We start from the raw sequence: 21,193 nt of genomic DNA, 5'->3' as shown, positions 1-21,193 counted from the left end.
CGGTAGAAATGTACTCTGCTATCTGCCCCTGTGCATTAGGCCTTCATATTAAGGAAAAGTGACTGGTCATAGCACACGCTTTTGGAGATCATAGGTATTGTGTTGAGAGAACTTCTAAAACCTCACATCATGGGGCCTACCTGCCCCGAGCTCCAGCATGAAGGCCTTTTGCTACTCCAAAATTATTTGTCTAATAGATGGGTGGCCAACCTGAGGCTCCGGAGCCACACGCGGCTCTTCAGAAGTTAACACGCGGCTCCTTGTACAGGCACCGACTCCGGGGCTGGAGCTACAGGTGCCAACTTTCCAATGTGCTGCGGGATGCTCACTGCTCAACCCCTGGCTCTGCCACAGGCCCTGCCCCCACTCCATCCCTTCCTGCCCCCTTCCCTGAACTTGCCATGCCCTCGCTCTCCCCTAACCCTCCTCCCCAGAGCCTCCTGCATGCCACGAAACAGCTGATTGGGAGGTGCGGGGGGGAAGGCGCTGCTCAACCGAGCTGCCGGGGGGTGGGAGGTGCTGGGAACCAGAGGGGTGGAGTTGATGGGGCGGGGGAGGGGGCTGCTGACGTATTACTGTGGCTCTTTGGCAATGTACATTGGTAAATTCTGGCTCCTTCTCTGGTTCAGGTTGGCCACACCTGGTCTAATACAGCTGCCCCTGAAACCGAAGGACTCATTCCTGAGCCACATAAGGAATGCAAACCTGGAACTAGTAAAGGGGCAGCAAATGCTAGCAGCAGTGAGCATGGAACAGTTATACAACATCTTGTCCCACTCCTCGAGGACCTGGGAAGCAAAGAGAACTTCGGAAGGGTGCAGGCTTGTCCTTTAGTGCAAATTACAGTGCGACACAACCAGGGCTGCTTTATGTCTCATCAATTTCCATGCCTTGGGCTGAAGTACATGGAGACAAGAAAATGGGTATGGGGAGGAAGAGGATGGGAGAAACTTCATCCCTCCCCACATTCCTTATACCCATGAACAAGGACCAGCTACAATTGGATGGGAGCGTGGGGGCAGACTCCACACAGAGAATGCCGTACCACAGTCTCAACCCCACACCAGCCAGTGTCTCTGGTGGGGCAGGGACAAGCTGTACCCTGGAGCCATCCTCCACTGCACTCCCTCCCCTAGAGTCCTTGGGAGAATTCTGGCTGCGTCAGCTAGAATCCCTTCCCCAGGGCTCTCCCTGCAGCATGGCCCTCCATCCAAAATGGGCTGCCACTTCAATCTGTAACCTCAGAGCCAAGGCTTGCCACATCCTATGGTTGTTTCCTGCAGAATTCCTCAGCCCTTCTGGTGTTTGCTGGGCCCTGTGTCTTGTGCATGACTTATGGAGTACGCCGTTCAGGCAAGGATGCCTTGTGTCTCGCTCTCTATTGCGGCACACCCGTACTGTGGACAAATCTTGTTAGAGAAATATTTTCCTCGCGCTCCAAGGTCTCAAGCCTCCCATGAGACATGTAAACATTTCTACAACCTCCCCTCCAGAGCTCTCTCCCCTCCCTTCTTAGTTATGGAATCAGCGAGCATTACGGTCTCCAGTTACTACTCCCTTGCGGCAGCATGGAACACCAGACTCTGACATCACGGGCGTGGGCTCCTGCCTCACTTGGACCTTTGCCACCATCGACAGAGTTGCCGGGTCAGCAGCTTCTATTTAAGGGGCTTTTGGTCACGGTGTTCATAGAAAGGCGAGTGAGCATTCCACTTGTAAAACAGCATCTGGCGCAACTGGCTCCAGATTAAAGCATTTCAGGGCCCTGCACACCCATGGCATTGGAGGCCTCCTCCATCTTTACTCAATTTGGCCCAGGCGACGCCCCTGTCATGACAGAGGTGCAGCCAGGCCAAACCTGACCAGTACTGTGACCCTGTGCACCAGATTGCAACACCACTGACTTAAATTTGGCCCAGCCCCCCCTTGGGCCAAATTTGAGTGAGTGGTGTTATGACTTAATACACGGGGTCACAGCGCTGCTCAGGTGTGGCCTGGTGTAGTGCCACCCTCCCAAATCTGATGGGCAGGGCCCCCGCTGTGAGTGCACATTGGTTAACCCAGGCCAGGACACAATTAAACTCTATAAAACAGAGAGTGGTGAAGGTTCAGTACATCTTAGCTTGGGTGAATAGTTAAGGGTCATGTAACTGACTGGCAAGAGCTGCAGTTTAATTTCTAGCAGACTCCTTTAGAATCCTGTAAATGTTCAGTGCTACGTAAACTGGGAGAGAGGATATAGCAGGTACCCATATGTTCTAGATAGAAAAACACCTCAGAATGGGTATAAGTTATGACATTGATGGGTCCAGTAATAGGAACCGCTGAAGTACAAAAATCTTATTAATAGTAGGTAGCAATTATAGAACACTTTTTTGAAGATCAGAAAGTCTTGTACAATCAGGATGCTCTCTCTCACTGGGGTATTAAGTATAGTTTCTTCCCAGGGGGGATCTGTCCTTATGGCCATGACAATGCCCCTTACTCTTGCAAGAGGCCTGAGGCAGTGACTCTTTAGGCTTAGTGGTTTTGGACTCTGCTTCAGAGCGTGTGCTCAGAGGTCATTGTACAGAGGGGTCTCCCCAGCCTGGATCGGATACGGCTTTTTCCACAAAGTGTTTCCACAGGCGAAACTCTTGTCCCTCATAGGTTTGGGGAGAGAAGGAGTAACAAATGCTGCACTTGGCAGTAATGGGCACCTCCTCAAGGCAGTGCTGGCATTAGTTGCTGATGGAAAAGGAGCACGGGCAGGACAGACAGGCTTTGAACTCCAGGATTCTGGGCCTAGTCCTTCTCCATGGGGAGAAGCTCCCTAACGGGGGGGGGGGGGGAAGAGGGGGGCAAAGACTCAAACGAACTAGACTATAAAAACACTGAAACTACTCAAACATGAAAAATGGTAAAACTACATAGAAATATATTTGCCGATTCTGAAGATTGAAGAAGAAAGTAGTTTCCTCCCATTTACCTGTGGCTAAAGTGAGGCACAGAGTGGTTAAAAACCTCAATCCTTCAAGGCCCAGGTTGCTCACCATCTCCCTGGCAACGCTTGGTATGTTGCAGGATTAGTGCCTTAGTGAATCCGTAATAGAACTTGGAACGGAACCCAGGAACAGTCTTGTTGCCAAGACCTTGCTCTGACCAATAGACATGGCTTTCAACAGATCATTGAAAGCCAACTTTTTGAAGAGCTGTCTACTGGGCTACTATCCATCTTTTAAGAAGGCAGAAGGCATTGCCTGACTGGGCCTCATTTTCCTATATATAAAACAAGGCTAACAGCACTTCCCTACCTCCCATGTGTCGTGGGGATAAAAACATTAGAGATGGTGAGGTGACCACATGCTATGACTACTCAGAGACTAATCCACTACACAGATGATTTTTTTGAACATTTATTTTGTTTTAGATTTAAACATTTCCTTGCAGCACTGTGTTATGCTGGAGAACCTGAAGGTAAAATAGACAAAAAGCAAATACCTACTCTGTTTTAAAAGGACACTGTTAGGTTAAAAAAAAATCCTTACCAATATTACAAAAATCCTTCGATTACTGAAAACAAAATAATGTTTAAAATTCAACTTACTTTCCCACAATTTATGCTTTCCCCAGCACCCTGCAGTCCCCTTAGTTCAGGCAATAAACATATTGACTTGTCAGTTTCATTCACTTCTTGTCTATTTCTCCTTCAGGGTTTTTCCTATGGTAACTATTTCCCCTGTAGCACTGTGTTGTGTTAAGTTTAAATCTAAACCAAAATGACTATTAGAAAAATAAAAGCACTTTTAGTAATAGATTTTGTACAACTTTTTGGTGTAGTTTAAGTGTTGTGGGGTTTTTTGCACGTAAAGTTTTGGGCACAAAATACTTGAATGACCCACTTTTTTTCCAGCTGATTAATAACATACTTTGTTCAGAGGCAAAGGACTCAAACCTACAACTCATATTGACATCAATGGTCCTTAATGATTCAAGAATCCCCATTGAAGTTAATGGGGCTTATCTGGAGGCACTGAGGTCAATAGTACTATTCTTCGGAGTAAGAGTTTGCTTAGGGTGGGGTTTTCAGATGATTCTAAGGGATTTATGATTTCAATGGAAATTGAGTACTTAACTCCCTTAGGTTCTTCTCAAATTCCCAGGCTCAGTGTTGCAGGAGGCCAGTCTACCCAGTCTGGACAGATATAATAAGTAGAGATACATACATTACAGGGTTTCTTCTCCTCTTTTAAATCTGCAGTTAAGATTCTCTCATTTGGCAACACACAGTGCTGCCACGGACATCACAATATTGACCTGGACAGCAGGGGGCAGTGATTTTCCCCCACCCCATCCCGTGAGAATTGAGATTTTTTGACTCAAGCTATGCATAGAAGAACTTCCTGCTGAGTAACTCAGTCCAGTTCTAACAGGCTCGGTGAATGGGGAAGCAAGGGGGTATATCAAGCAAAGGAAGCTTTTGGGTGAATAGCGAGAAGAGAGATTACTCAATGGCAACACCCAGTAGGCAGGCGAGCAGTCACTCAGTGGCGGTGGTGAAATCCCCACTTGGAGCAATCACACATCGGTTGTGGAATAGACGAGAGCCCTGATCCTGGCCTGCAAAGATTGATGCACGTGCTTATCTTACCTAAGTAACGCCACTGACTTCAATACAGCTACTTTGCATGAGTGAAGTTATGCACAGGCATCAGTCTTTGCAGGCTTTGGGTCAAGCAAATGGGTGGTTTCCATCCCTAAGCTTGAATGGCTCCATTTTATGAGTTCAGCAGGTAGATATCCCTCTGACAGAGCCTTCTCAATTGCAGGGGGTGCTGGGTTTAACACTTGGCTGCAGACACTGCAAGATACACACACACGTTCATCCCTAGACCAGTTCAGGGACTTCAGTGGAGTTACACTAGGGATGAATTTAGCGCAGTGAATCTAGACTCAGACCATGGAGTTGAGCTGGTTGAGCTTTTTGGAGCGTATACCCAAGTGCATAACTCCCATTAATATTTTTGGGGGGAGGACGCGGTAAACACATGCAGAGTTGACTGAAAGTAACACATATTTATTATTATTCAATCTTCCTTCTTTGGTGTAAACTAAAGTTGGATCTGACCCAGACCTGAACCCTCTGGAGGGGGTGTGTGTGTGTGTGTGTGTGTTGGGGACAAGAGTTCAGGTCTGGATCCGATCGCCACATCTTAGGCCCATCTCTAGTGAAAACTAGCTCACTATACCAGTTTTCACTATGGATTCGCCTTTGACCTAGTCAGCTTTCTGTTGCTCCCATCCTGCTCTTATCATGTGATAGTCTTCTGCAGGGGAAAGCCATGCAATGAGGAAACACTTTGGTCTTTATGAGCCCCTGCTAAACACACAGATGTTGTAACATGGAAAAACACAAGTACTTGAATTCTTGCCCTTTCTTTAGGGGAAAGAAAAGGGCCTTTACGAAGAAGACTGAGAAGCCCTCTAAAGAACAGCTTCCATTTCAACAAACAGAGTAAAGATCCGATTAGTTAAAAAGGGCCTTTTCTCTGACAAATAGGCAAGAATTCAAAGCCTTGAGTTTTCCAGCTTGCAACATTGACATTTTCCTGGCAGAAAGACAAAAATATGAAATAAGCCTCTTAGAAGGTCACAAACCCCCAAGTAATAAAAGAAGCAGCTTAAGCTAAAATTTAGCTCATTCAGTGAAACAACCTGATTAAAAAACCACCACCACCAGGCAAGACTGAAGGAGCCTAAGACACCCCTAACCCCTCACCTTCTGGTCAGACAATTCCCAAGCTACTTTAGTGGAAAAGCAGACAGTCAAATGCTAGTGGTCTTAGGACCAGCAGCAACATCCTGCCTCACAGTGAGAAATGCAAAGCAGGACACAGAGAGATCATGAGCAAGCACACACAAGTATGGGGTCAGGATAACTGTCTGCAATTATTTCAAGGGTTTAAACAGACAGGATGGAGAGGGATTATGTAGGGTCTGGTCCAAGTCTACTGGAGTCTTTCCATTGACTTGATGGGTTTGGATCAGGCTCCTAGGGTAGTATGCACAAAGATAATAACTAGGAGCAAAGGCATGAGAGCTAAAAAGAAAAACAAACTGAATATTAGGAAAAATCTTCCCTCCAGTAAGCGCTGCTAGGGAGATTGGAATAACCTCATAACTGGGAGGTCCCAAAAGACCAGGCACTTAAAACTAGACTGCACAAACCACCAGAGAATGCAGGGATCACCACGCACTGGTCCCCAGGGAACGGGTCACTTTCACTAACTGGTTTAGCAATCAGGAGACCGAGCACAGAATTGGAGTTTACATGGGTCTTTAGAAACAAACACAAACGTGTATAACAGTAATGCCCAGGAAAAAAAGGTATACAGTAGCTTCTGCACCCAAACTCATAGGCAACAGTTACCAGCTTCCCCTCCCAACCCTAGTTTGAAATTTGATAGAGGATCGGATCCTCAGCTGTTGGAATTCAGTATAGATCCAAAGTCAATGCAATTACACCACATTACGCCAGCTGAGAATCTAGCCCAGGGAGCCTACAAAGGATATAGACAAGTCAATCATGACAAGTTAGGTCCAGCAATGTGCCAACCAAACCTTCATTTTGTCAGCGAAACAAGGCTGTTTTGGACTGCCCCATTGCCCCGGGTGTGACTTGAGCCCCTAGGAATTTTAGCCTTGTGAAAGCATTCCCTTGTGGCTCCATGTACAGAATAATAATTCCAGATTGGCATTTAACAGTCACATAAAGATAAACCCTCTGCTGGTTACTAATTCAGCCTGTGTACAGAAAGAGGGGTAAGAAAACTGGTGATTGAAACTCACTTAAAGATACAGCTAACCAAACTAGATTAACTCTGGGAGCTATTTAATTCTAACCTGCAACATGTGTCTGTACAGTGTGTGTGTGTGTGTGTGTGTGAGACTGCATCTAACCCAGTATGATATGGCCACTTTGACCTCACAGGACAGCAGGAAATAATGAAAATAGCTGAGTGCAGAGACAACGGAGCCTGCTCTCATAAAACATCCCTAAGGAGACAGCATCCTATAATTCACAGTTAGCACTTGCCTTTAGGCGCATGTCCCTTATTTAATAAAGCACTCTATAGTATTCACCAGCAATGTGCCCCAAATGCTGCAGGGACAGTCCTGCAAGCTGGATTGGTTAGGACCATTAATAATTATCTTTGCACTTTTGTAGTAGTATCTTGCATACAATCCTCTTAAGGTGCTTCCCTTACCAATAAGGTCTCACAATACTGCCGTGAGGTATGCAAATACTATTGTCCCCTTTTTATAATTCGGAAAACAGACACCGAGAGTATGTGACCTGAACAAGCTCAGAGAGCAACCCCCCTGTAAATGGGCTAGAACTCTTGTTTGACTCCAAGGCCTGAAAAATGAAATAAAAGCAAAACTGCATTTAAACCTAGTTCAAGTGAGAAAGAGAGAGAGAAGAGTAAAGAAATTACATAGCCCAATTAAAATTTTTCCATCATGTTGCCAGCTTCTGTTACACAAGAAGGGCAAGTGTAGGTCTTGTTTAGGAGAGGAAAAACCTGAGCTGGGAAGCACAAAGCATTTTACAGCACAATGTTGGGACATTATAACAGCTCATGGACAGTAGAGAGGCTTGGAGGGGAACTCCCAAGAAGGTGGACTGTGTTTTTGGAACAAAGTTGTCAAATGCCTACCCATTCCAGCTTGTGTGTTATATTTACTTCTGCATCACTAGATGCTTATAAAGCCCCCTCATCGTATGTCTTCACTTGGCAATCACATCCTCCAGTCCTCATCTTTTTTTAATTTTTTTTTTTAAAAACAAGCACTGGATGAAAAAAAATCACCCAGGGAAGGATTTAACTGCAAATGAAGTATAATTAAAAGGAAGACAGAGGAGTCTGAAGGGTAGCGTGATGCATCTTTACACTTCTGTCATGCTTCTCCCTGCCTATATTGCTTTATCCACTCATGCTACAGTATGTTTTTCAATTTCAGCTGCTTTTATACAACGTCTCAGCTTGTCAGCAAAGATAGTTGTTATCCGAGCTCCTTTTCATGTTTCTCCGCTTCTCCAACAAGCTTTTTGTTTCATCTGAGATTCTTCCCTTCGCCTTCTTCAGCTTTTCAATTTCAGCTAAGAAGGCGGTGGCGAAGGGAAGACTCTCGAATGAAATGAAAAGCTTGTTGGAGGAGAAGCGGAGAGACATGAAAAGGAGCTTGGATAACAACCTCGAGTACTCCACTCTGTGCAAGCTTATATGGCTAAAACTGAAGGACGACTTTGAGAACTTTCGGAAAGAAAAGCTCCTCAAAACAGCTGAATCACTCAAGAGCCTCAGAACATGCAAGTGGGAATTGACATAATATAGATTGAGCGTAACAGCATTGAAGAACAAGGATGGAGAGACAGTAATCGACAGAGCAGTGATGGAGGAGGTCTGCAAGGACTTCTATATAGAACTGTTCAAATCAAGAATCAATGTCCCTCTCCCAGCACTTCAAGAGAGTCAGAAGAACGCATCCCCCCCAATAATAGTCAGCGAAGTCCGAAGCGCACTACATCAGATGAAGAAGGGAAAAGCTCCAGGCAAAGATGGAATAACGTCAGAAATGATTTCTGCAGGAGGTGAAAAAAAAAAAAAAAACTTTAGAAGGCCCTCGCTTTAAGATTTAGTCGATATCTTGAAGAAGGAAAAGTACCATCAAGCTGGAAGGAGTCAAATACCATCTTGCTGAACAACAAGGGCAATCTAGAAAATCTTAAGAACTACCGCCCTATATGCCTGCTCTCTCACATCTACAAGCTCTTTACAAAAGGTGATAACGAACTGACTTGCTGAATCTGGATGAACAACAGCTGAGAGAGCAGGCAGGTTTTCGAAGAAATTTCAGCACTATCGACCATATATTTACCCTTAGCCAGCTCCTAGAAAGAGTGAGGGAATACAAACTCCCGCTGTGCACTGCATTGAAAAGGTCTTTGATAGTGTCGAGTTTAACGCAATATTAAAGGCGCTCGCAGAGCAGGGCATTAACATGCAGTACGTCAGTTTGTTGAAGGAAGCAAACACTGGATGTACAACAGACATTACTCGCCTCGAAACTCTCCTCTGCATCCCAATCGAGAAAGGCGTAAAGCAAGGAAATAAGATTTCACTGAAACTATTTACTGCCTGCCTCAAAATTGTTATGAACAAGATCAATTGGAGGAGTGGTGTCAACATAAACGGAGAATGATTATCCCATCTCAGATTCATGGACCACATCGTACTAATTGCTGAAAGCACCAACCAACTGCAGAGCATGCTACGAAGACTCAACAAGAAAAGCAGTCAGGTCGGCCTGAAAATGAACTGCTGCAAAACAAAATACATGCAAACAGATGTCTTATGAAAAGCCTGAATAACGTAACAGGAGAAGAAACTGAAGAAGAGGAACAGTACATATATTTGGGCCAAGAATTTAATATGCACCAAGACCTGAACGGAGAACTCTCGTGAAGGATTTGGGCAGGATGGTGTGCATTTAATTCCATCAAGGACGTCCTCAAAGGAAAAATCAACCACACACAGAAATATCTTCAATTCAACAGTGCTGCCACCCATGCTGTATGGCAGTGAAACATGGGCACTGACGAAGAGAGAAGAATCGTGGCTGTTGGTAGCTGAAAGGGCAATGGAACAAGCTATGTTGGGAATTTCCCTTCTGGATCACATCCCAAATGAAATGATCAGAGAACTCAGCGGTGTGAAAGATATGGTCATGGAAAGCAGACATAACAAGATGTGATGGACGGGCCACACAGCACGGCTCATGGACAATAGGTGGACTGCAATCATTGCTGAGTGATACCCGCGAGAACAGAAAAGACCACCCATCGGCCTCCAAGAAGATGGGAAGATGACATTGTTAAATGTTTTGGACGAACGTGGAGAAGAAAGGCAAGAGTGCGAGAAGAATGGTGGACGTGTTGTGGTCAGTGCAGTCTTAATGACAGCTGAAGACCGATCGATCCAGATGCTACAGTATGTACCTAGCATGCGAGCAGCTGTCTAAGGATTTGTGTTGTTCTGTGATACTAGAACCTGATCAAAAGCCCAGATAATTCAATGAAAAAGACACCTTTTAACCTTAGAGGGCTTTGCAGCAGGCCCTTAAGGAACAGTGTTAAAGGAAGCGGGTAAGAGACACCCTTTGTTCTCTCAAGGGGGAAGGCGAGGGTCACATGCAGTTTCAAACAAGAATGTCCTTTTCTTCCCAACTAGCTGGCCTCAGGGGTGAATGGTGAGTTTTCTAATGCTGGATGAACAGAGGGAAAGATAGAGAGGCTGCTGCAGTTTTACCTTTGAGGCAGTAGGTCAGCAGTGGCACGAGGATTCTAAAGCCAAGTGGGATTCCCAGAATGCAGTTCCAGGGTACGGCCGAAATAAATTCCAGATGTGATGAGATGTGTGGAGAAGAGCTAGTCAAAAATTGCTTATTCAAAAGTCTTTTTTCGGGGGGCGGGAGGGGGTGTGAAAAATGGCTTTTTGATTCAACAGAATGTTCTGTGAGGAAAAACTTCCATTTGTTGACAACAGAAAAAAAGTTGATTCTTTGGAACTTTTTGGTGCTTTTGATGAAAACCCAAATAAGTTACATGAAAGTGTAAAAAAAAAAAAAAAAAAAAAAAAAAGATTTGTTTGCAGCAGAAAAAAATTCCAAGAAAACAAATACATGTTCTGACCAGCCCTAGTGTGGAGCAGCTGTTATTGTGATGTAAGACTGCAGGGCATGGCTGAAGAGAGCAAAGGTCACTTGTCACTTTAAAAGGCAGGGTTCTGGACAAAGGAGGCAAATCAGACAGTGGCAGGCTACAGTTAACAGCAGGATCTGGTTTTTATCTGATGTAATACTGGAGTAAAAATAATTAATTAGTTAAATAAAAGCTCACATTGTTTGCAGGTTCAGGGCATAAATATGTATTGTGGTGTTTTTTGCAATAGAGCACTCACACGTGCTCAAAGTTAAGCATGAGTGATTGACTACTAATATGCTTAAAGTTAAGCACATACATGTTTTCAGGATTGAGGCCTTGAAGCAAAATTTATAGCCTTCCTTTAAACACTTTAGGCACTGCTTTTCTTCACTAAAAGGTAACCATAACTCCTTCGTGTGCAACTGAATTCTCAGTAAAATAATTTTGATCCCAAAAAATTGCAAATTTTTGAAGATTTAAAAAAGCTCCTTTTAAAGATACTGGTGGCTTCCCCTCCCCTCCCTCTTATATTTTTGCCTGGCTGTAGTTAAAAAATGACAGTTGCCACAAATGCCAAACTTCACATACCCAAAGCCCCAGAACATCTTGAGCACTACCATAAAAAAAGTTAGCATCACAGGCTGAAGTTAAGGTTTTGGGTTGTCTGTGCACTTATGAGGAATTGGACGTGTGCTTTGGGACTGGTTCATGATACTGGAACTTGGGAGTCTGCAGGGGTGTTTATACATGGGATTTGTGGTTGGTCTGGATGATTATGTCTTAATGGTTCATAGATTTAGATCCCAAGGCCAGAAGGGACCAATGTTATGATCTAATCTGGCCTTCTGTATAACACAGGACATAGAATGACCCCAAAATAATTCCTAAAGCAGATCTTTTAGAAAAACATCCAATCTTGTTTTAAAAATTGCCAGTGATGGAGAATCCACCACGACTCTCGGTGAAGTGTTCCAGTGGTTAAATTACACCTTATTTCCAGTTTGAATTTGTCTAGCTTCAACTTTCAGCCATTGCATCATTTTATATCTTTCTCTGCTAGATTGAAGAGATTATTAAATATTTGTTCCCCATGTTGGTACTTTTCAGTCACCTCTTAACCTTCTCTTTGTTAAACTGGATTGAGCTCCTTGAGTCTATCGCTGTAAGGCAGGTTTTCTAATCCTTTAATCATTCTTGTGGTTCTTCTTTGAACCCTCTCCAATTTATCAACAATCTTCTTGAACTGTGGACAGCAAAAGTATTCCAGCTGAGGTTGCACCAGTGCTAAATATGGAGGTGGAAGAATCTCTCTATTTCTACTCAAAATTTTCCCTGTTTATGCATCCCAGGATTGCATTACCCCTTTTGGCCACACTGTTGCACTTAGACCTCATGTTCAGCGGATTATTCCACCATGACTCCCAAGTCTTTTTCACAGTCCCAGGATAAGTATGGCCTGCATTTTTTGTTCCTAGAGGTGTACTCTTACATTTAGCTGTATTAAAACATGTATTGATTGCTCAGACCCAGCTAACCAAGAGATCCAGATTGCTCTGTATCAGTGATCGGTCCACTTCATTACTTACCATCCCCCAATTTTTGTCTTACCTGCAAATGTTATCAGTGATGATTTTATGTTCTCTTCCAAGTCACTGATAAGTATGTTAAATAGTATAGGTCCAAGAATTAGTCCCTGTGGAATCCCACTAGTAACAGACCTGCTCAACGATGTTTCCCCATTTACAGTAACATTTTGAGATCTATTAGCCAACTTTTAATCCATTTAATGTGTGCTACATTGGTTTTATATTACTCTAGGTTTTTTTTAAAATCAAAATATCATGCAATACCAAGTAAAACACCTTACAGAAGTCTAAGTATATTACATCAACACTATTATCTTTATCAACCCAACTTGTAATCTCATTAAAAAAAAGATGTCAAGTTAGTTTGACAGGATCTATTTTCCAGAACCCATGTTGACTGGCATTAATTATATTATCTTCCTTTAATTCTTCATTAATCGAGTTCCATATCAGCCACTCCATTATCTTGCCCGGGACCAATGTTGGACTGACAGGCCTATAATTACCTGGGTCATCCCGTTTACCCTTTTTAAAAATTGGCACAGTACTAGCTTTCTTTCAGTCTTCTGGAATTTCCGTAGTGTGCCAAGATTTATTGAAAATCAACATTAACAGTTCAATGAGCTCTTCAGCCAGCTCTTTTCAGACTCTTAGATGCATGTTATCTGGACCTGCTGATTTAAAAATGTCTGTCTTTAATAGCCGCTATTTAATATCATCCTGAGATATTAGTGAACTGGAAAGAATGTTATTCTCACCATATGAAATGACTACATCGTCTTTCCCCCCTCCCCCCAAATACATACAGCAATATTTATTGAAGGATTCACACTTTTCTGCATTACTATTGATAACTCCACGATTTCCATCTATTAATTGACCAATACTATTTTCAGGCTGATTTGGTAGCTTTTTAGTGATTGCATTGAAATGCTGGAGGGGTGGCAAGAGTGAATTTCCTTAACTTGTGCTTCACTATGGTTTGTGTGACACAATTTATATCGTCCAAGTACAAGTATACACGCATACATATGCATTAATATTGGATATTGTACGTTGAAAATAAAACCATCTGAAGAGTTTGATTTCTGACAGTGAACACTTTCCCTTAGAGCTTCTAGTCAACCTATTTTCCCTTTTAAAAAACAAGTATGTTGCAATTTTAGCAAATTCAGTTTATTTTTCTTGCATGAACAAAAACAGAAGCACATGTGATCTATCCTCAGTTAGAAGCACCACCACACAGGCATCTGACTGGTTAGTTAAAAGGTGGACTTAAATGTAACCCATCACAGAAACAATTCCCTCACATGATAGGATGCAATTGGTACCAGAGTTCTTTAATTATTGGAGGATAAAGTCTTCTGCAGTGGATATTTATTTTAAAATTTCAGTCCTCACTCAGGTATCCATTTACTACTATTACACCATACACGTCTTAGGCAGGACATCACTTTAGGGAATCAATTTAACCCCAAATGATATTTCATAGCAATGACAGCTTAACAATGGGCACTATCATTCTGCTTAATGTGGATGGCTTCAGATGACTCGGATGCATCTCAGTCTACGTTCATATTTCAGGTCCCCTCACTTGCCAGGGCAAGTTTCATACTCACATATACCCGAGGCAAGAGGCTTTTCCAAGCATTGCTTATAGCAGGTGATCAGGAATTACTGGGGGCCATGGAAAGGGAAAGATTGCCCTCCAAGGCATCACAATGAAGAGAATTTACTATTTGCAAAATGATTTGTACAACAACTGATGTGGCACATAAACAGGGCAATTAAACATAGTGCATCCCCCCATATAAACTTCCCTGGTAATGCATAAGTTTTTATGAACCTGCATGAAATGATACAGCAGAGTACTGTAGCTTTACAAGAAGCCAGTTGCCTAGTGTGTACAGATAGCTCACAAGGTGGTTTGCAGTAGAATTACAAATCGCCTAAATTGGAGTAGAAGATGCTTGTAAACCCAACAAGATATGGAAAATGTCCGTACACAGATGTGCTTGAGTACTGTCAGAATGGACAGATCCGAGTGGAAGTAGGTTACTCACCATCAAGAATTGCCCATTGGCCATCTATTTCTGTGTGTTTCAGGTAGGAATCTTCAATGGTTGGGTCATAGTCTGGCACAAAAATCTTCTGGAAGAACTGAATGGTGAGAGCGCTCTTCCCCACGCCACCATCCCCAACCACCACCAGTTTATATGTGGGCAGGTTTTCACTTGGAACAGCACTCGTAGCCATGTTTCCAGTGGGTCAGACCTGGAGGAGAAAGAGAGACTGACTCATACCGTGCATTAGCAACAACAAGATGGCTACCTGGATACTGGTTTCCATGAGTCACCATGGCTGAGATTCCTTCCATTAACTTCACTCTGAGCTGGTTGAGGGAGAAAGGGGACCATGACCTTGCATCTTCCCTGTTCCCTTTCCAGCATCTTGGAGAAGAGCAGGAGTGAGCAGTTTCTGTACTGCATAGGGACCACTATTGCAAGCAGCCACTCCAAGGGACTGTGGGAAGCAGGAGGGGGGATACTTGTTCATCCCCATTGGTTTCCAAGAAGCCACTCACAATCTGGGCTCTTATTAGGATTTCAGTGCGGGCTGGACAGCGCTGAAGGACAAAGTCCTTTCAGCGACAGGACCGGCAGAGCACAGTGGGACTGCAAACTCTTCCCCCATATACCAGCAAGTCTTGATGTAGATGGACCACTGCTATGGAAGGGAAGGTGGTCACGTTTCCATGGCTTATCTGGGCTTTTCCACTTTCTACAGAGTCTGCCACTTTGTGCCAAAATGTATCACAAAGCTCCCACCCACAGCTCCCTCTCCTCTAGGAGCTAGCCTGAGACAATGAAATCATCTGCACATAAAGGTCAAAACAGCTAAGTTACAAATGATTCTTCAGTTCCTATCAACTCTTGTTACACTTGAACCAGTGACCATAATCCATTAGGAATCCCGAGCCAGCACATCCTTGAGTGTGTCATATTACATACATCATACATCTAAGAGGCAGTTAGTTTCGGCCTTGCCTGCTAAACGCCAGGCAAACACCCATAATAGGGTGCGATGGATGATGCAGCAGGTTAGAGTTCAAATCCTGGTTCAGCGGGCATATGAAAAGGCACTTAGCAGGCTTGTCCTCTCTCACTATAAAGTTTAGAATAGCTTGCACAGAAGAATCCAGGGCAGCAATGCTAGGATTCAAGTTCCCTGTCAGGAAGGCTATCACCTTCAATTCTAAAGGATTTCCTGGTCCTTCTTGCAGGCTAGGGGGCTCTGAAGGAATGGGCCTCAGCAGTCTGTCAGCAAGAGAGCCAATCTGGTGCAATGCGGGTTAGGGCTTGCGGCTCTTCGGTAGCAGCCCGCTATGAGTCTCTCTGTATTTGGTGGTGGTTGTGTTAGATTTCTTCCAGATTCTAAGAAATAAACAGTGTTATGTTGCAACCTTCCAGGAAGGGCATTTATGTTTTGCTTTTAACACTCTGTGTGTATGCACATTGGAGCATTGCTACCACAACACAAGGCAGCAGCCTGCCATGAGGAAAGAACCAGCAGCTTTCTAGAGACTACATTGCCGGCTTCTAGCTAGTCCTAGTTCTAGCAGGGTTGTCTGGCAGTAGACGAGAGCACATATGACTGGGTGGAACAGCTGCTGCATTCCCCTGGGGCTGTGGGGGGCAAACACCCATTAGGGGTACAGGCTTCGTCAGAGCTCTCCACTGGGAAGGAGAGATTTTTGCACTGGTCACCACTCAGGCAAGTGCTTTATAGCATATTCCAGCTTTTAGTTACTCAGGGCCAAATCCCGTAAACCTTGCTCTGTTTTCATTCAGTACTTACGTATGCAAAAAAAACTCCCACTGCCTTCTGTTGAAGAGTTAGATGAGCAAGTTAACACGGAGCTAGGACCACAGGGATTGACCCTCACTCCATATTTGATCTGAGCAGGAGGAAATGTTTCGCATGGTGGACAAAGAATAAGAGGCAGCCCCAGAATCCTTTGCTGACTACACAAAAGGAAAGTGTGTGCAAATGACTGGCATGTCCGAACGCAGAGCATGCTCAGCAGTCCAATACAGGATATGGCACAGAAAGCATCTCGTTCCATTGGTTCCTATGAAATGCCAATGGTGGCTTCCGCTGGGGACAAGTTCAGAGCAGCCTCTGTCGGACAGCCTTTGAACCATTAATAAGAGGCACAGCAAGGAATGAAACTCTGGAGTCCCTGCTCTCCATCCTCTGCTAGAAGCACTAGATCCGACTCTTTCCCAGTCACTCACTCACCCTATTCCTCTCCCAGCTAGAGATAAATTTTGTCTAATTTTTCAGTGGCACGTTTCCCTGCTCCTGGTGCTCCAGGGGTTCTAGAACAGCGTTTTTCAAACTTCGGGTCGCGACCCAGTACTGGGTTGTGGCATGTCAGGCACTGGATTGCTCTGGTCAGCACCAGTGACCAGGACATTAAAAGTCCCATCGGCAGTGCTGCCCAGCTAAGGCAGGCTAGTGCCTAACTGTTTCGACACCGCACGGCGCCCCAGAAGCGGCCAGCAGTGGGTCTGATTTCTCGGTGGGGGGCCATGGGGCTCTGTGCACTGTCTCGTCCTGAGCACTGGCTCCGCATGGGGACGGGGGGGTAGAGTGGGGCAGCGTGGTCTACAGTGCCAGGACAGGTGGGAAGCCAGCCTTGCACACCGGCTGCACCACTGACCGGGAGCCGCTGGGAGGTAAGTCCGCACACCAATCCCCTGCCCTGAGCTCCCCGCAACCCACAACCCCTTCCTGCACCCCAAGTCCCTCATCCCTGGCCCTACCCCAGAGCCCTCATCCCCTCTGCCTCAGCCCAGAGGCCCCCCGAAACCCAGAGCCCCTCCTGCACCCCAAACCCCTGCCCCATCCCAGAGCCTCCTCCCACAGCCTGAACCCCTCATTTCCAGCCCCACCCTGCAGCCCTCACCCTCACACCCCAACCCTCTGCCCCAGCCCTGAGCCCCTCCCACACCCCAAACCCCTCACCCCCAGCTCTGTTGAGTCATGGGCATCAACAATTTTCTTCAACTGGGTCCCCAGAAAAAAAGTTTGAAAAACCACTGTTCTAGAACGTAGGATACTGACCTCAGAGTTGTAATCAAAATGTAGCAGCAATTACATGCCTAGAAAGCATAACAATGCAACCAAAAAGATCCACTGTGCTGTGACGTGTGTGGGGTGTTTTTTTTTTTATTATTTTTTTTTGGACATGAGGGAACATAAACCAATGCTTTCCAGAATCCAGTTCTCATTACTCTTCTCTGATCATCACACAACGACTGAACTGATGAGAAGTAGAATACAAGTTTGGATATTTCATTCCCAATTACGGTCACTGCTAAGTGCTGAGATGAGATTTTCCAAATGGGGATTTTTTTCATACAATATACACCATAGAGAACGACTTGAGCCTGTAGTACTTCTGTAAATGAGGGAATAAATTCAGGTTACACAAATTCAGATCCAGGTTTTGTAAGGAGCTGAATTCCTTGAACTTCCATCAGAATCACACACTAGGAATCTCTCATACTTCTAGAATTGGATTCACTGTTTTCTTTCAAGAGAAAGCCATCAAGTATAAGAGGAGGAGAAATATTACAGTGTTGTTGCCATAGGAATGGGACATTGAGACTACACGGATTGCAAGATAAAAAGAGAAGTGGTTCTGTCTCACCAGAGCTGAGACGAGAAAACCTGGGGACACCTGCCAGTATTAATGAACAGTCATAGGTAATTAGATATTTAGAGAAACATCCCTACTTTCAGAATGTCATTGCAGAAACTCCTCCATAATAACTGGACAGTCCATTATAACAAGCAGCAACATCTGAATTGGGGGGAAAAGGGAGTAACGTAGGTATTTATATGGTATCCATCACAAAGTTTGCGTGACATGCTCAGATAACTTACTGAATTTATCCTCACAACATTCCTGCAAGGTAAGGCAGTGTTATCCCCAATTTACAGATGCGAATCTGAGGTATAAAAAGATTAAGTGACTTGCCTAAGGAGCACGCGTGTGCACACACGCACAGAGTCTTTGTCAGAGTCAGCAAAATGAACCCTTATCTCCTGGATCTCGGTCCAGTGCCTTAACCACAAGCTCATCACATACGAGTGATGTGACTGGCTGAAGGTTTTGAGGCAACTGCTTGCTTTTGCATATTGCAGGTCAAATCCTCCTTTCCTTTGTACCCAGTGCAATCCCATAAAAGCCATCTAAACCCTTTCCTTGTACACCCCAACGGGCAAAGACCTTGGGTGAAAACCAGGCCCCACTCAAGTAAATGGCAAAACTCCCATTGACTTCAACGGGGCCAGGATTTCACCTCTTTTCCAGGTGCTTCACAATACATGGAGATATTAGTCCTCTTAAATGTTTCTGGACAAGCTGTTTGAAAGCCAAGCTGTCATTCATCTGGTAGCAGGCAGGCCACAAGTGAGAATGAACACATGCAACTTGCTGACCTCACCATAAACCACAAGCTATTTTTCGGTAGACATAAGAGTTATATTTTCAGTGGCTTTTCAGTACTAAGCCCTTCAACTTTTGCTCAGAAATCTCAACCTTAACCCCCATGAAATATTTTCGAAAGTACAATGTTAATAAATAGTCCAGTGTGTAAATTTCAACTATAGCCCTTGTGCACATTAGAAGAACTAGTGAGAAACTGGCAACATTGAATAGTGTAATCCCCCAACTGGAGTTGGCCAACTCCTGGAATTGTGAACTGAGCCTCAAAGGGGTCCTACCCAAGGGACTACAGCAATAATGGCTACCAGAGCCCTCAGACACCATATCCCAGCATGCACTGAGTCAGCGGTGGGCACAGAATAGACTAGAAACTCCTGCTGAGGCCAACAGGGAGGCTTCTGCATGAGGTGAGATGAACAAGAGTTTGCTTGGCCAGTGATGAGCCAGGGCTGCCCAGCTGCTCAGTGACAGGGGATGGCCTGACTTGGAGGCAGAGGCTAGTTTTGAGCTTTGAGTTTGGGAGCTCAGACAGAAGCAGAACAGCTCAGGGAGTTTCTGATTAACTCTGTTGCATGTCAAAGAGAGTCTTTGCACTACAATAGGATCCAGTGGACGGGTCAGGCAATTCCAGCCCTGCACAGACGGGCGTCCGGAATAGCAAAGCTCCAACCAGCACTAGCTACTGAGAGCCAGCTGAGTCCTCCACAGGACCGCAGACTAGGGAGCCAGGAGAGCACCCTGCTCCATCCAGGGATGAAGAAACTGAGTGGAGACTTAAGCTGACCAATGTTCACAGCGCTGCAGCCCTCATCCCCAGTATGTCATTTGCCAGGGAAGAAGCTGCCAGCTTCTTCCCTGGCAAATGACATACTGGGGATGAGGGCTGCAGCGCTGTGAACATTGGCCAGCTTAAGTCTCCACTCAGTATCTTCATCCCTGGATGGAGCAGGGTGCTCTCCTGGCTCCCTAGTCTGCGGTCCTGTGGAGGTCTCAGCTGGCTCTCAGTAGCTAGTGCTGGTTGGAGCTTTGCTATTCCGGACGCCCGTCTGTGCAGGGCTGGAATTGCCTGACCCGTCCACTGGATCCTATTGTAGTGCAAAGACTCTCTTTGACATGCAACAGAGTTAATCAGAAACTCCCTGAGCTGTTCTGCTTCTGTCTGAGCTCCCAAACTCAAAGCTCAAAACTAGCCTCTGCCTCCAAGTCAGGCCATCCCCTGTCACTGAGCAGCTGGGCAGCCCTGGCTCATCACTGGCCAAGCAAACTCTTGTTCATCTCACCCCATGCAGAAGCCTCCCTGTTGGCCTCAGCAGGAGTTTCTAGTCTATTCTGTGCCCACCGCTGACTCAGTGCATGCTGGGAAATGGTGTCTGAGGGCTCTGGTAGCCATTATTGCTGTAGTCCCTTGGGTAGGACCCCTTTGGGAAGAGTTGAGAGTGTTAGGAGGTAGAAAATTGTTGAGGTCTATAAATTTATAAAAAAAAAAAAGTTACCCTTAACCCTTTCCCTCCCCAGATCCTATTTTCCTACACCCAATAAAGTCCTCCCCCCTCCTTGTTATATTGGGGTGTGTCATTTCTTTTGCAGGTGTTTGTGCTGTGTACTTTATTGTTTTGCATGTTCTGGATTTTATCCTCCTTGCTAGTTAGCAGCATTATTCACTTTCCCACGAGAAAACACTCGTTGTGCATAGGCACAGGGAGGAGTCACCAGGCATCACAAAAAACAACCCAGGATCAGGGGAGAAGCCACTACAAACAGCAAGCAAGACGGAGAAGGCTTGAGCCACACCTCGGGGGAGGGGCAACACCAGCTTGTAAATTACACTACCTCCATCCCCGTTACAGAGAAGTGGCAGAAAATTGAAAATTCAGACATTAAATTAGTTTGTTCAGAGCGAACAACCAACAACAGAAATCTTTTAAATCATATCAGCCCACTGTGGATGAAAATGGACCTAAAAGGCAGCAGAATTACTTAAATATTTCTATTGATTTTCCTACAGTGTACACAGACATGCAATAGAAAAGCCCAGCTTCCAAATAAGCACGCCTTCCGTTAAAAGTCTGAGCTCAAGCCTTACATGTCACTTGCACAGAATGTTCCTCATGGCACAGGGGTGGACAAACTATAGCCCAGGGGCTGCATCCGGCCCTTCAGACGTTTTAATCCAGACGTCAAGTTCCTGCTGGTGAGCAGGGTCCAGGGCTTGCCCTGCTCCGGTGCTCTAGCCAGGGAGCAGGATCCGGGGCTTGCCCCGCTCTGCACGTGCTGTGGCTCAGCACGGTTCCCGGAAGCAGCAGCGTGTTCCCCCCTCCGGCTTCTACATGTAGGGGCAGC

General features: G+C 45.1%; 1 protein-coding gene across 1 annotated transcript in view; it reads right to left on the bottom strand.

Annotated features, from left to right (window-relative positions):
- Positions 1-21,193, bottom strand: part of MRAS (muscle RAS oncogene homolog) — a 60,398-nt gene that overhangs the window by 15,640 nt on the left and 23,565 nt on the right. The window contains exon 2 of the mRNA XM_077829689.1: positions 14,397-14,607. Coding sequence (XP_077685815.1) covers positions 14,397-14,589 — 193 coding nt within the window. The 5' untranslated portion in view covers positions 14,590-14,607. The remainder of the gene's footprint in view (positions 1-14,396; positions 14,608-21,193) is intronic.

This window comes from Eretmochelys imbricata, chromosome 11, assembly GCF_965152235.1.
Source record: "Eretmochelys imbricata isolate rEreImb1 chromosome 11, rEreImb1.hap1, whole genome shotgun sequence".
NCBI lineage: Eukaryota > Metazoa > Chordata > Testudines > Cheloniidae > Eretmochelys > Eretmochelys imbricata.
Note: the sequence above shows the minus strand (reverse complement) of the source record. Positions and strands in the feature narration are given on the sequence as shown.